Below are 16,694 nucleotides of genomic sequence, written 5' to 3'. Positions count from 1 at the left end.
CTTGGGCCCCTCCCAGACCTCACCCTATGTATCTCTTCATCTGAATATTCAACTGTATTCTTTATCATGTCCTTTAATAAGCTGATAAATGTAAGTAAGTGCTTCCTTGAGTTCTTTGAGCCACTCTAGCAAATTAATCTAACCTGAGGAAGGGGTCATGGGAATTTCCAATTGTAGCCAAATTGGACAAAAGTTGTGAGTAGCCTGAGGACTTATTACTTGTGATTGGCATCTGAGGTAGGGAGGGAAGAGTCTTGTGGGACTGAGCCCTTAACCTGTGGGATCCGACTCTATCTCCAGGTATATAGTGTTAGAATTGAGTTAAATTGTAGGACACCCAGCTGGTGTCACAGAGAATTGCTGATGTGGGGAAAAATCCCAACACACTTGGTGACCAGAAGTGTCAGAAGTGAAGTATTCTATGTGAATAGGAAAGGAGACTTACAGGGAAGAAATTTATAGACGGGAAGAATTGAGTTTTCCCCTACAATAGCTGGAAAACTGAATTTTTCCTTAGCATCTTCTCTTACACATTGTGATAGAAGGCTGCCAGGGGCAGAGTGTTGGAGGATTCCTCTCTAGAGCAATTAAGTGGACCAAAAGGGGAAAAGAAAGTGCTACAAATAGTGACAATTGGGTTTATTGGTGAATTGCCCCAGTCCATGAAGTCTACCGTTCAGCAAGCCCATCTCATCTTATACACTGAGGTCCCACTAAATTGATTTGGAGTCACACTTTTAAATGAGTACAGGTAGCCTAGGATCACCAGACATTAGAAGAAAGTTGTCAACATGAAATGCTGAGAAAAAAATAAAATACACACAAAACGAATTTAGAAGAATCAGAGATAACACAATGAAAACACTTCAAGAGTTCTGTAAATAAACTAGAACGATTTTACATTCCTCATGGAAGTGTAAATATGAAAAATAGTTTTGACACTCTCTTATAAAGTTAAACATACCCTATCCAACCCAGAATTCTACTCCTAGGTGTTTACCTAATTAAATTTCTAAAAATATGTACATCATAGCAGCTTTATTTATACTAACGCAAACTGGAAATGACTGAAATGTCCATCTACAGGTGAATTGAAAAACATATTGTGGTGTATGCATACTGTGGAATACTACTCCACAATGAAAAGGAATTAACTACTGATATACACAACATGGATGAATCTCAAAAACATTATGCTTAATGAAAGAAGCCAGTCGTAGAAGTGAATAGTTACTTGAATCTATTTATGTAAAATTCCAGACCAGGCAGAATAGTCTAGGATGACAGAAAGTAGATCAGTGATTACCTTGGACTAAGATTAATGTTAATGGTCGTGACAATAACTGGGAAGGCACACAAGGTGTCCTTTTAGGGTGAGAGCAATATTGTATATCTTAATTTTTGTGGTCATATAGGTAGATATCTGTTAAATACAATGAACTATACACTTAAAGTGGATACATTATTTTGTATTTAAATTCTACTTCAATAATGTTGACTTGAAAATACAATTTTTAAAACCATCAGAGAAGTAAGATAAGATTTTGCATCCACACATAAGAATAGAATGCTATAAAAGAAGCCTTTAGAAAACAACAAAAATTCATTGAAAACAAAATGATACCAGAAACACATTTTTGATAGGAAAAATTTAAAATAATTTAATAAAATCACTCTTGAAATGTAATAAAAGGATAAAATGATGAAAAATGGGAGGGGATAAGTCAATGAAGTTTAACATTATAAAAATAGGAAAAGATATGAAAACTTAAGGGATGGATGGAGAAAATAATCAAAAAAGGATGATTTCCTGTAATTATGGGACATGAGTTTATCATCTTTTGTTTATCCTCCTTGCTTCTTTTCTCACATATTTTATATCTATTATTTTTAAAAGTAATCTCTATTTTTTATGCCTCAATGTCTCCCACAGTGTCCTTCTTAGTTTTCTCCTTGACCCAGTGGCTCTGTTTATTCAAATAGATCTTACCTCTCATGGCTGTGCTCTCTACCGCCTCAACTGTCCTCTCAGCTCCCTCTGTTCCATTTCCAGTTTCACTACCCAGCTCCAACTCAGGCACTTTTTGATTATCTTTTCAGGGAAAAAAGTGAAAGTGTTAAAAAAATAATTCTTTTCTCTAGTCTTCTTTTTACTTTCTAACAATCCAGATATTCCCAGCATTCCTGACTTGATTCTAATTCTGATAATAGATTTATCTTTTTCTTTATCATTCGAATATAAAATACTTTGGGGTAAATTCATATATTAAATATTTCACACCTATGTAGAACATAGAATTTTATGTTAAGATCAAAAGGACTTAAAAACAAATTAAAAAACAAATGAAAAAGTCTAGAAATAATGTAAATAAAAAAATTATAAATAACAAAAAATAATCCCAGGTAATGCACAAGAAACCATGTATCCCAAAGAAATAAAGAAATTTCAGTAAATATGATTTTAATGTTTCCAAAAAGTATCTTCCTACTGCTTTATTGTTATCCCTAGCTTTCTAGTAACTAAATTGCTGGATAAAACAGACTGGAATTATGTGGACTGGAATTATGTGATGTTCAGACAAGGAACTTCCAGTCTTATCCCTTCTCAGAAAGAAATATTTACTACATCATCACTAACTAGGGTCCCATGGTCCTATGAATTTCATAGCATATGTCTGTTTGATACCTTTTAGCATTTAAATAAAAACCCTGGATAGTTATGTTCATGCATTACTATTTTTCCTTCACCTATATGTGAGATTATCCTAAAATGCTAAAAAAAAATACGAGAAATGCTATTTTGATGATATTGGAGATCTGGATTTCCAGAGGCTTAGACTAATTTTTTTTTCACACACGAGGATGATCTTAAAAACTAAGTAAGATAAACAAAACTAGGCCATGGCACAGTGGCTTCAATATAAACTAATATTCCATAACTGAAATCTCAGAGTCGTCTAAGAGCCCTGAGTTGAAGACAGGAGAACCCACAGTACAGCTGAATAATCTCTTCTCTCGTCTGTCTGATCCTGCACAGAGGATCTTACCTGTTCTCTTGAGACTGGAGCTGTCCTGGAGTTTCTTTGTCTGAGAAGGATTTGGAAATTTGAGAGTAGCATAAGTTACTTCTTCAGGCATTATTGAACAGATAAAGCACAATTCAGTCACTGTGTGCCGTGCGTACCACACTGAACTTCAGCGAAGCTGCTGTTGTGCGTGATCTAGGCAGGGACTAAATGGAGCAATCCACCTTTGTCAAAACCAACAAAAGTATAGTGTCAGAAAACAGAACTGTTCTTCTGAGAATTGCAGAACTGTGCTCTTCTCACCTCTGCACACCCTTCTTATCTTTATTTTTTAACTTCCTCCAGTAAAACACCAAGTTTAAGAAATGGTCCTAAGAGGAAAATGTATGTTTTAAGTATAAAAAAAGTTTTTTTCTTATTTTTGAAAAAAACATAGGGATCTCCAGACTCGAGACCATCCTGTGAAAATACAAATAAAAGTGTATTTATTTCTGTATATATAAAGTTGTTAATCAGCCTGTGCCTGTGAGAACAGTGTTATAATTACGTGTGGTACTTAACCCACTATGAACTCCCAGAAAACCAAAGGTGAGTTAATTCTCACCAAAACTTTTTTCCTAATTTTTTTACTTCCTATTTTTGTGTATTAAAAAGACTCCTGAGAAGTTAACACAGAATATTAATAGAGCAAGCAAAAGAAAGAAAAAGCAGTACTCAGAGAAAGAGGAGAAAAAGAGCAAGGCTGAGGTGGAGCTGCACTAAACAAAGATTGTCCCCTCACCACACACACGCGCAACAGCCACTGAAAAGGAGATGTCTTTTAAGTGCCAGTTCTTTCTTTAGCATGTACCCATCAGGTTAGGAACTGAATTCTAATAACTTGAATTCTGAGAGGAAGGTAGGGTAGTATTCCTATTCACCCATTTTAAAGATCTTTTGAACTTTGAAAAAGAAAAATATGTTTATGTGGCATTTCAGAAACATTTGCTTAGTCATTCATTCCCTTCTTCAAGAAATTAATTGAGTACCTACTGTATACTATGCATTATTCAAGAACAAATGATAAAGACATTTTCCTTGATGTTTACACACTATACTTCAGTTATTTATTTGTAAATAGGTGCTTATATATTAATATTTTATATATTTATTTATGGATAAATAATATAATGTAAAATAGTGATAAGTGCTGTCGATAGAAATTAAGCAGGGTAACAGGGTGACAGAGGAAGGAGAGGAGGCTTGCTATAAATAGGATTCTCATGAAAGGTCTCTGCAGAGTTGTCATTTGAAACAATCAGAGAACAACAACGATAAAAATATTAATCTACAAAGAGATTAATTTAGTACTATAATACTATGCTCTCTTTTACTTACTGAAATCGTAAGAGTCAGAATAATTTTTAGAAGTAAGTTATTTACTCTGCAGTTTCAGAGGTTTTGGTTACTTTTAAGTTTTCTCTTTCTTTTCAATTTCATCGCGGTATGTTCCTTATTTTCATCTTCTGGCCCAAACCTGATCCTTTGCCAAATCAGACCAAGGCAGGAAATATGTCAAATACTGCATCTTCATCTGATGTAAATAAGAACTAATTCATGTTCTCAGTCTCTGGATCCACTGGTCCAGTCCCAGTAACTGGGTACACATTGACCTCATGGGTGTGTTTCACTAGTAATGAGGAAGAAGGACTCCAGAAAAAAGGACACACCACTGAATATACAATATGACAAAGAATCTAAAAATATGAAAGATATGCTATAAATAAAGTAATGAAAGGACAAAGGCAATAAGACAATCAAAAGGCAAAATCAAATAACTGCAAGATAACTATGTGAGACAAACACAAATTTGGGATGACTCTGAACAATTAGTGAGGCTCAATACGAGAATTTCATTTGAACATTTTGCTGAGTATATTGTCCTCTGAGTGGCGTGGCATGTTGGAGCTGTGCAGAAAGATCTTTATTATGCAACCATAATACGGTAAATAAGTAAATGCACTTTTATTTATCTTATTTTGTTTTATTTTATATATATGTTCTTTATTGTGGTAATATTGGTTTATAACATGATATAAATTTCAGGTATACATCATTACACTTCAATTTCTGTGTAGATTACATCATGTTCACCACCCAAAGACTGATTACAATCCATCATCATAACCATGTGCCTAATTACCCCCTTCACCCTGCTTCATCACCCCTTTCCCTCTGGTAACTGCCAATCCAATCTCTGTCTCTATGTGACTGTTTGATGGTGTTTTTATTTTCTATTTATAAGTGAGAACGTATGGTATTTGACTTTCTCCCTCTGACTTATTTTACTTAGTATGTTATGCTTAAGGTCCAGCCATGTTGTCACAAATGGCCAAATTTAATCTTTTTTTTTTTTTTTTTTTTTACAGCTGAGTTGTATTCCATTGTGTATATATACCACATCTTCTTTATCCATATGTCCCTTGGTGGAAACCTAGGTTGCCTTCAAGTCTTGGCTATTGTAAGTAATAATGCAATGAACATAGGGGTGTATGTATATTTACACATTCGTGTTTTCATGTTCTTTGGATAATTATCTGCAGTGGACTAGCTGGATCATATGGAAGTTCTATTCTTACTTTTTTGAGGAATCTCCATACTGTTTCCCATAGTGGCTGCAAGAGTTTGCACTCCCACCAGCAGCGTATGAGAGTTCCCTTTTCTCCCTGTTCTCTCCAATATTTGGTATGTCCTGTCTTGTTAAATATAGCCATTCTGATGACTGTGAAGCGATATCTCATCATAGTTTTGATTTCCACTTCCCTAATAATTAGTGATGTTGAACATCTTTTCATGTGCCTGTTGTCTATCTATATATCTTCTTTGTAGAAATTTCTTTTCAGATCTTTTGCCCTTTTTTAAATTGAGTTGTTAGGTTTTTTGTTGTTGAGATTTATCAGTTCTTTCTATATTTTGGATACTAACACCTTATCAGATATATGGTTTGCAAATATCTTCTCTCAGTTTTTAGATTGCCTTTTCATTTTGTTGATGGTTTCCTTTGCTGTGCAGAAGCTTTTCAGTTTTATGTATCCCCACTTATTTTTTCTATTGTTTCTCTTGCCCAGACGTGGTACTTGAAAATATGGTACTAAGACCAATGTGGAATTGCATACTGCCTATGTTTTCTTCTAGAAGTTTCATGGTTTCAGGTCGTGCATTCAAGTCATTAATCTATTTTGAGTTAATTATTGTGAATGGTGTAAGATAAGGGTCTACTTTCATTCTTTTGCACGTGGCTGTCCAGTCTTCCAAACAGTATTTATAGAAGGGACTTTCCTTTCTCCATTGTATGTTCTTGACTCCCTTGTTAAAAATTAGCTGTCCTTAAATGTATGGGTTTTTTCTGGGCTCTTGATTCTGCTCCATTGATCTGTGTGTCTGTTTTTGTGACAGTACCATGCTGTTTTTATTATTATAGCTTTGTAATATATTTTGAAATCATGGAGCGTGATACTTCCAGCTTTGTTCTTTTTTCTCAGGATTCTTTTTGCAGTTCCATATAAATTTTAGGATGCTTTGTTCTATTCCTGTGAAAAATGCTGTGGGAACTTTGATAAAGATTGCATTGAATCTATAGATTGCTTTAGGAAGTATGGACATTTTAACTATGTTAATTCTCCCAAGAGCATGGAATATCCTTCCATTTCTTTGTGTCTTCTTCAATTTCTTTCAACAGCGTTTTATAGTTTTCAGTGTACAGATCTTTCACCTCTTTTTAAGTTTATTCCTACATATTTTATTATTTTTGTTGCAATTGTAAGTGAGGTGGTATTCTTAATTTCTCTTCTGGCTACATAGTTGTTGTATAGAAACACGATTGATTTTTGTCTGTTGATTTTGTATCCTCCAACTTTACAATATTCATATATTATTTCTTTAAGTTTTTTGGTGGATTCTTTAGGATTTTCTATATATAAAATCATGTCACTTGCAAATAGGGACACTTTCTCTTCTTCCTTTCCAATTTGGATCCCTTTTATTTCTCTTCCTTGCTGGACTGTTCTAAGATTTTCAATACTATGTTAAGTAAGAGTGGTTAAAGTGGACATCCTTGTCTAGTTCCTGTTCTTAGAAGGTTGGTTTTCAGTTTTTCTCCATTGAGAATGATATTACCTGTGGGCTTGTCATATATGGCTTTTATTATGTTGAGGTATTTTATATCTATACCCATTTTATTCCACATTTTTATCATAAATGAATGCTGTATCTTGTCAAATGCTTTCTCTGCATATATTGAGATGATCATGTGACTTTTATTCTTCATTTTGTTAATGTGATGTATCACATTGATTGATTTGTGGATGATAAACCATCCCTGCATCCCTGGAATAAATCCCACTTGGTCATGTTCTAGGATCTTTTTAATGTATTGTTGTATTAGATTTGCCAGTATTTTGTTGAGGATTTCTGCATGTATGTTTATCAGTGATACTGGCCTTTAATTTTCTTTTTTTGTGTCATCTTTGTCTGATTTTGGTATTAGGGTAATGCTGGCCTTGTAGAATGAGTTAGGAAGCTTACCCTCCTCTTCAACTTTTTGGAAGAATTTGAGAAGGATAGGTATTCGTTCTTCTTTGAATGTTTGGTGGAATTCACCAGGGAATCCATCTGGTTCTGGACTCTTATTTTTTGGGAGGTTTTTGATTACTGTTTTCATCTCCTTACTGATGACTGGTCTATTCAAATTCTCCATTTCTTCTTGATTCAGTATTGGAAGGTTGCATGATTCCAAGAATTTACCCATTTCTTCTATGTTATTCAATTTGTTGGTGTATAGCATTTTGTAGTATTCTCTTATAATCTTTTGTATTTGTGTGGTGTCTGTTTTAATTTCTCCTCTTTCATTTCTGATTTTATTTATTTGAGTCTTCTTTCTCTTTTTCTTGATGAGTCTAGCTAAAGATTTGCAATTTTGTTTATCTTTCCAAAGAGCCATCTCTTAGTTTCATTGATTTTTTCTAATTTTTTTTGGTCTCTATTTCATATATTTCTGCTTTGATTTCTATTATTTCATTCCTTCTACTGATCTTATGCTTTGCTTGTTCTTCTTTTTCCAGTTCCTTTAAGTTCACTTTTATATTGTTTATTTGAGATTTTTCTTGTTTGTTGAGGTAGGCTTGTATTGCTATAAACTTTCCTCTTAGACCTGCTTTTGCTGTATCTCATAAATTTTGGTATGTTATAGTTTCATTTTCATTTGTCTCTAGGTATTTTTTGATTTCTCCTTTGATTTCTTCATTGACCGAATTGTTGTTCAGTTGTATTTCCTGTAATCACCACATATTTGTGGCTTTTCTGATTTTCTTTCTGTAGTTGATTTCTAGTTTCATACTGTTGTGGTCAGAAAAGATGCTTGGTATTATTTCAGTCTTCTTAAATTTCTTGAGACTTGTTTTGTGGCCTTATATGTGATCTATCCTGAAGAATGTTCCATGTGCAATAAATGCATTTTTAAAATTCAATCTTACAATCAGCCAATGGTACAATCAGGAAATAATTATGATCCTGGAGCTTATTTTTACTCTAGTGTCAGCAGTGCAAACGTAGAGAATCAAATCACAGAGATTAAGAGAGAGTAAGATTAGAAGAGAGAAGTGGAGGGCAGAAAGAGAATTGGAATGAAAGGTGATAACACTAATCTCCACCTCATACACAGTGAAGTATTTAGAGATATACTCAGTAGTTGTTTAAATAAGGAATAAAGGCCTATGTGATGGGGTGAGGGACAAGAAGTGAGAAAGAGTGATCATAAATGAGTCATCTATCAAAACAGGAAGCCAATAGACAATTTCTAAGGTTGATACATCTATACAGAGTAATATAAATATATTATTTAGAGATATAAAGATAATCACCATAAGAAAGAAGCCCAAATAATTAAAAACAATTACCTTACAGGAGCAAGAAAATCACTTGAGGAGAGATGTTCTTATTGACCAGCAAGATGTTCTGTACTATTTTTTTTAAATGCGTACACATATTACCTTGAATAAATGAAAACAAGAGTGTATATTCATAGCTATTAACCAAGGATCGCTCCCCAGTTGCATAATTTGCCTTCATTTTGACCTTGCCCCAACTGATTCCTTTGCTATTGATTCTGCCCTTAATTTAAAACCCACTGACTAGCATATTGCTCTTTCTCCAGGGAAGTATGGATATAGAGGATGAATTTTATATTCTTTTTAGTCCTGTATACATGAAGCTCTATGAATTGAAATTTACAATTAAAATAATTAATGTACATTTGATAAAAACAATATAAATGTATTGGTCATTTCAATAACTTTTAAACATAAATATAATATTCTATTGGAAATGTATCTTTTTGTCACACTACTGTGTTCTATAATTAGTCAGGCAGATGTATATAGTTATGATTGAGGCAATTTTCAACAGTTTGTATTTTTTTGTTTATGGATATAAAAACAGAATATTTTGTTGATAAAATTTAATTGATGAGAATAGAGAAAGTTTCACTATAGCAATTCCACTCATTGTGAATTACCTGCCAAAGGTTACCTAATTATCTAATAGAAAATATTGCTTTTATTTATCTAATATGTTATTAAATCATCCCTTGATTTTGATGAAAGTATTGGAAACAATGAGAATTGCAAAATTACTTTGTTGCCTAGTTGTTGCTTTGATTCATTTATTCAAGTTTTGGGAAGAATATTGTATATAAAACTTAAGGGTTTTTTCTGTGGCAACTCTAACAGATGCTTTTTCACTTAGAGATTGCTTGTTTAACCTAATATTCTCAGTACTTGTTGAGACATCAAAATCCTATTAATTTCATTAAAATTCCTCAACATAACTTTTTAAATAATTTTTTAATCTTACTGTTTTAAGTATATCTGTGTCAATAAAGCATAGCTACATATTTAACTTAGTGAATTATAGAAAATATTTCTTATGATCTTATTGACAAAGCCAGTAACATTATCAAATCATCCAATACGACTTCTCCAATGTCAAAAAAATATGATATTCTTATTTATATTGACAACTAACATGCATTTTGAGGAACCCATTAAAGGATACTGAAAATATATTATGGAGACTATTTGTAATGTAAGAGTAGTTGAATCATGTTAAAATGATATAGACAATAAAATTTATTTATACATTTTTATGTTATAAAAGAAGGTAATAAATCAATATGCTATTTCTCATTGCTTAACTTGTAATCATGCAACGTATGATGGAGCTAAAATTTTAAGATATAAATGAGGTGAAGTAAACAACAGAAGGCATGGCATTCTATCAACTAGTGTGACAGTCTTTGCGTATGTGTGTTTACACACATGTGTGAATTACGTTGATGGACCAATTTTCCAATATATATAAAGAAACCAAAAAATATACATATTACCCTGCTGAAATTTACTTCGTTAAACAAACAGCCTATGATATATTTGTTACTAGAAGTCAGAAATTATTACTTTATAGAATGAAATAAAATGAAACAATTATAATTGGAAAAGATATGATAGGATTTGATTCAGTAGATTTTTAAAGACGACTTTAAAAATCACATGAAAATTGAGCTACAGGTTTTGCAAACTTTTCTTAAAAAATTGGCAGAATAGGGAAAAACTTCGGTTACCAGAAAGAGAATCAATATTATTGACATATTGTGCTTTGGCTGGCTATTCAGTGATGACTTTTGATTCCAACTTATGACACATCCTTTGGACCAGTATTGACAGTAGCCAAAATAACTTGTTAACATTGACATAATGAAAAAAAAAATTTGTTTTAAAAATTGGTCCTGAGCTAACATCTGTTGCCAATCTTCCTCTTTTTTTTTTCTTTTCTTCTTTTCTTTTCTTTTCAGTACATAGTTGTATATTCCAGGTGTAGATCCTTATAGTTTTGGCATGTGGGACGCCACCTCAGCATGGCTTGATGAACAGTGCTAGGTCCACACCCAGGATCTGAACAGGTGAAACCATGGGCCCCCAAAGCAGCGTGTGCGAACTTAACCACTTGGCCACAGAGCCAGTTCCAATGAAAAAAATTTTAATGCTTAATTTTAGCTTTTACTCTCTTAGCTTTACTCTCATGGAACTTTTCCTTAAAGTGATCAAGCACAATTTGTCATTATTCCCAACACACTGTCACATATCTCACTTCAGAATAGCCCATGAGTGTCATGAGATTTCATTTATAAACAAAGCTTCACTGCCGTTTGGGCAAAGGAAAAAACTATTCTTGGTTATTTCCATGTAACAATATGTATCTCATCTTGGCAAAGAAAAAAAATTGGCCAACTATTCTCACAAAAACACAGTATCTCAAAACTTGAGTCGTTCATTGGCAAATGAAAATGTATTAATTCACAACATGAAGGTAGAATGAAATCGCTTTCACAAGAATACAGTAAACATTTTCTTTTCAATTGCCTCAGAGTATTACAGAAGTATGGTAGAAATGGGGTTTGGAAGTGACCCAGAACAGCTCTCCTTATTCTGTTACTTTTTACATTGGCCAGAGTATTGGTTTTTTTATTCAACTTAGCCCCTGCGTTCTACTCTCATTCAAAGATTTGACATATGCAAACTATTTCAACAGAATAGTCTGTTAAAGAGGCAGTTCAACAGATTGTTATACTTCCTTTGAAATGAGCCACACTGATCTGGTAGAAAATCAGCGAGTATATAGTAGACTTGTGCAAATCCGTCAACCAACTTGACCTGATTGATATCTATAGAATGATGAAAGAATAATTAAAATATATTGAAAAAGAAAGACAAATTGGAAAACTTACTCTACCTGATGTAAGACTTATTATAAAGCTACTATATGTAAGACAGTTTGATATTATTGTTGATTTAAATAAATAGTCCCATGAAAAATTTTGAGGTCTATAATAGACCCATACATATGTGGACAATTGGTTATTTTTACCAATATATAAAGGCAATTCAATGAAGACAGCATACTTATTCCAAAAGTTGAATATCATTATGAAAAAAATTGGATTTTTATCCATACTTTGTACCTTAGAAAATAACAAACGAAAAAGCCACCAACAACCAAAACTGATAATGGATCATAAACCTGAATGTATAATCTAAAACTATAAAACTTCAAGAAGAATAGAAGGGAGAAAATCTTTATAGCAAAGATTTCCTAGATACTACACAAAGTGTAAAATCTAAAAAATAATAACGTAAGTCAAAAATTGGACTCCATGAAAATTAAGAACTTCAGCTTTTTGGAAAACACTGTAAGAACATAAAAAAAACAAGCCAAGCACAAGGAAAAAATATTTGCCAATCACATATTTCATAAAACATGTCTGACATTCAGATGATAAAAGGAACTCTCAACCCTCAAAAATAATAACAAAAAATTGCATAATGAGCAAAACTTAAGAACTGACACAATATCCAAAAAAGATATACAAATGGAAAATAAGCCTAATAAAAGAAAGGCAATATCATTACACTTTAGCAAAATTAAAATTAAAATCACAATGGCTACCCCTCTATAACTATTAGAATGTTTAAAAAAATCTCACTACGTCAAGTCTTGGTGAAGATATTGAGCAAATGGAACTCTTGCATGCTGAAGAGGGGGATGTAAAATTGTACAATGACTTTGGAAAACTGTTTGGTGATTTCTTAAATTGCTAAGCCTACACGTACCATATGACCAGTCACTGCATTCATGAGTAGTCACAGAAGATAAATAAAGACATATGCCCATATAAAGACTTACGGACAAATGTCCATAATAGCTTTATTTGTTATAACCAGAACAACCCAAATGGCTATCAGAAAGTGAATAGATAAACATATCCAAACAATGAGAGAGTACTCAGCGATAAATGGAATGAACTATTGATACAAATAACAATTTATAATAATCTCAAAGTAATTGTTCTGATGAAAAGGAACCAGACAAAAAAGTGTATGATATGATTCCCTTACTTAAAATTCTAGAAAATGCAAACTAATCTATAGTGTCAGAAAAGATAGTTGTTGCCAGGAGATGAAGTGGCAGAGAAGATTGAGGAGGACAGAACACAAACAGGCACAAGCAAACTTTGGGGAATATGAATATCTTCATTATCTTGAATGTGGTGATGATATCATGAGTTTATACCTGTGTCAAAACTTACTGATTTTTTAACTTTAAATAGGTACAATCTATTGTATACCAGTTACACCTCAATAAAGCAATTAAAAATGTGCAAGAACTTTTTGAGGAATATTAAATAAATTTATTGAAAGATATTTAAAAGTCTTCAAAAGGAAAGATATACCATGTTCTTGGATTAGAACACTAAATATGCAAAGTGGTCAATTCAGAATGTTACTTAAAATTTCATACAATTGCCATAAAAACCATACTAAATAGTTTACTTAGTTATTGACAAAGGCCTGGTAAACTTCACTAGAAACACTGATAGGCTTTCATTTTTAGCTACAGAAGAGTAAGTTATATTAGATCACATATCTCTTTAAAAACAACTCTAAAAGATGGATAAGACATCAAAATGACTGTTTCAAAGCATTGAATATCAAATGATTCAGCCAGGATTTATGGGCATCAAGATTGTGTATTTAAAGGAAACACTTTATGGTAACTCTGGTATTTATATTTCATGTTGCAGATTCCATTTTTGCTCACGGCATACTTACAAAGCAGAGACCAACAGCTCAAACTTTAGATACTCTCATGGGCACAGAGGAAAAAATTGGAATTCAGGGAAACAAGATAATCAAGACTACAGGGGACAAATTAACAGGAAAAAAGAACCATAGAGAAGTGAGTGTGATATTCTGAGCCACTTTTTCCTTCAAAACATTTCACTCCAAGGTTATTGTATACAGGTCATGAGACCAAGAAGCCAAGTGAAAACAATAGCTAAGAGCCTTAGAAGATACATAAAGTTTATGAGTCTCATATGCTTCAGTGACCATAAAAACAGAGCCCTGAAGTTGAGATCCATGAGCAGAGACTTCAGAAGAGGTACCTCTTGAAGTAAAATTCACAGAGACCATCCTTCACAAAGGATATTCACAACCTTCACAAAGTCAGTTCACAAAGACTGAAACGCAACCTTAGATATCTCAATTCCTGATTGGGGCAAAATGATCTGCTTCTACCAGAAAACTCTACCAAAATAGAATTAAATCTATTCTGAAGAAACATAACATTACCCATAGCTTTTATAGTTGTTCATACTGTGCGGCAGTAATTGAATAAAAAGTAACCCAACGGCCCAGGATCCAGGTCCAAATAACATAAAACCAAGAGGAAAAAAACAAATAGAAAGAAACACACAGAAGAAATAGATATTGGTGTTATTAACCATAGATTTTAAATTTGGGGGCTTGTGAACATATACAACAATATTAGTTCTAGATAGGGACTTTTACTAGAAAACTTCCATCTATATAAAAGAATCAACTAAAAATTTTGAAACTAAACTGTACAATAACTAAAGTTAAAAACTCAAAGGTCCAACAGCAGATTAGCCATAGCAAAAGGTACATAAAATTAGTTTGCACTGACTTAGGTAAGTCAGTAAAAAATATCCAGATGGATACAAGGAGAGGAAAAGAAAGATGAAAAATTCAGAAGAATGTAAGACATCTATGGAATACAGTAATAAGTTTTAATAGGAATTTAATGGAATATCATAAAAAAGCAGTAAGAATATGTGGTACATATTATTAGAAGAGATATTATCTAAGAATATTCTAAAGGTGATAAACAATCCAGATTCAAGAAGCTATGTGAATCTTAAGCAGACAAAAAAAATGAAACAACCCCCCCCCCATATCTATGCATATCATAGTAAAACTACTGAAACAAAGACAAAGAAAATCTTAAAAGGCATCCAGAATGAGGGAGATATGTTGTCTTTAAAATATCAGTAAAGCTAACAGCTAAGTTTTCAACAGAAACGGTGCATTAGTAGTTTTTGTTGTAGTAACAAACGATCCCAGTATTTCAATATCTTAAATTCACAAAGACATTTCTCACTCATGGCTATGGGTTTTGTATGCCTCTGCCAACTTCTACCAGCTTTGATTATGTTTTTTTATTTTAGGATCCAAACTGAAGGATCAGTCTCTTCTACATGGCAAAGGCAGAAGCAATAAATGAAGCAAAATATGAAAGCATATTTAAAATTTCCTATGCACATGACATATACTACGTCTGACTAAGTAAAGTCACATGGTTAAGAGGGAGAATGAAGTGGGAAAGTGTATTTCAACTAAGTAAACATAGCAAAGGTGGGGATATATAATATTCATAGAGGGGAAGGAGAAGATAGTTAGAAACAATATAATCTTTCAAATGATAGAAGCTAGAATATAATGGAATGCAGGATAAAGTTGTATTCTATACCCAGTGAAAATACAAAATGAAGGCACAGTTAAGATATTTCAGATAAAAAACATTGAGAGAATTTGCTACCAATAGTCTTACACTAGAAGAAAAACTAAATAGTGATCTCAAGACAGAAGGAAAATGACACTGGTTAGCATCCAAGAGAAGGTGAATGAATGATGGGCAATAAAAATAGTAAATATTTGGGTAAATAAAAGTAAATTTTTACTGTATAAAACATAGTGTTTTCTTTTAGGGGTTTAAATAGGTTTAGAATTAAAATATTGATGATAATAAGAATTGATTTATATTTGATTCTAACAAGCCAATACTGTGTCTTGTAATTCCTATTGTAACCACTAAAAGAATGATAAAAGAAGGTATAAAATCAACATACATAACATGCTAACTGAGAGTTAAACAATAAAAAACTAATCTGTTTAATGCAAAGGGAGGCAAGAAAACAGAGAGGAAAAAGACAGATATAAAAGTGCAAGAAGCAAAGAGTGACAAAAAAACTCTTGGGGAAGAAGAAAGAAACACAACCGAAGAACTTGCTCTACCAGATAGCAAGACATTATAAAGCTAATGAGATAGATAAACAGGCAATGCATCAAAAGAGAGAAGTAGGAACAAAACTATGCATTCGGGGACAATCAATATATGAAATAATTTTATTGTAGGGTAGCAAAGAAAGGAAAACGCTTTTTCAAATATGTTGAGAGGTAAATTGCTTTTCCAAGTGGAAGAAAACAAAATGATACCCATTTACACTGTATACAAAAGTCAACACTAGTGGAATGCACCTTTAAAAGTGAAAGGCAAACTAACACTTTTAGAAGATAACACAGCAGAGTATTCTTATCACTTTGTCCCAGGAATAATGTGTATAAAAGAAGGCAAAAAATTTTGTATTAACTATATAGAAAAATATTGACAAATTTGACTGTATTAACTGCAAATGATGCCATGAAATTATCAAAAGACAAGACACACAGTGGGAGAATATTATTGTAATACCTGTAACTAACAAATGTCAAATCTGGATTATAGCAATAATTTCTGCAAATGCATAAGGAGAAGATGGAAATTCAATAGGCAAATGGGAAAAGGATTTTAACTGGTAAGAGGAACATTTATAACTAATAAACATATGAAAAATCATCTTTTCTTGTTAATAATCAGGAAATAGCAAATGAAAAATACAAAGAGCACTACAAAATCACTGGGTTGGAAAAATTGAAAAATATGACAACGTACATATTG

The 16,694-nt window shown here is 32.6% G+C and overlaps 1 protein-coding gene across 6 annotated transcripts in view; it reads right to left on the bottom strand.

Annotated features, from left to right (window-relative positions):
• LOC102147769 (uncharacterized) overlaps positions 1-16,694 on the bottom strand; it is a 78,180-nt gene that overhangs the window by 37,053 nt on the left and 24,433 nt on the right. For 4 of the 6 annotated variants that reach the window (XM_070269849.1, XM_070269850.1, XM_070269853.1 and 1 more), the window contains 3 exons: positions 8,960-9,052; positions 3,048-3,250; positions 1,991-2,092 (listed from right to left, as the gene is read on the bottom strand). In XM_070269849.1, the coding sequence (XP_070125950.1) occupies positions 1,991-2,092; positions 3,048-3,138 (193 nt within the window). In that variant the 5' untranslated portion in view covers positions 3,139-3,250; positions 8,960-9,052. The remainder of the gene's footprint in view (positions 1-1,990; positions 2,093-3,047; positions 3,251-8,959; positions 9,053-16,694) is intronic. The other 2 variants (XM_070269852.1, XM_070269855.1) reach the window with 1 other exon arrangement.

This window comes from Equus caballus, chromosome 6 (genome assembly GCF_041296265.1).
Source record: "Equus caballus isolate H_3958 breed thoroughbred chromosome 6, TB-T2T, whole genome shotgun sequence".
NCBI classification, from domain to species: Eukaryota; Metazoa; Chordata; class Mammalia; order Perissodactyla; family Equidae; genus Equus; species Equus caballus.
Note: the sequence above shows the minus strand (reverse complement) of the source record. Positions and strands in the feature narration are given on the sequence as shown.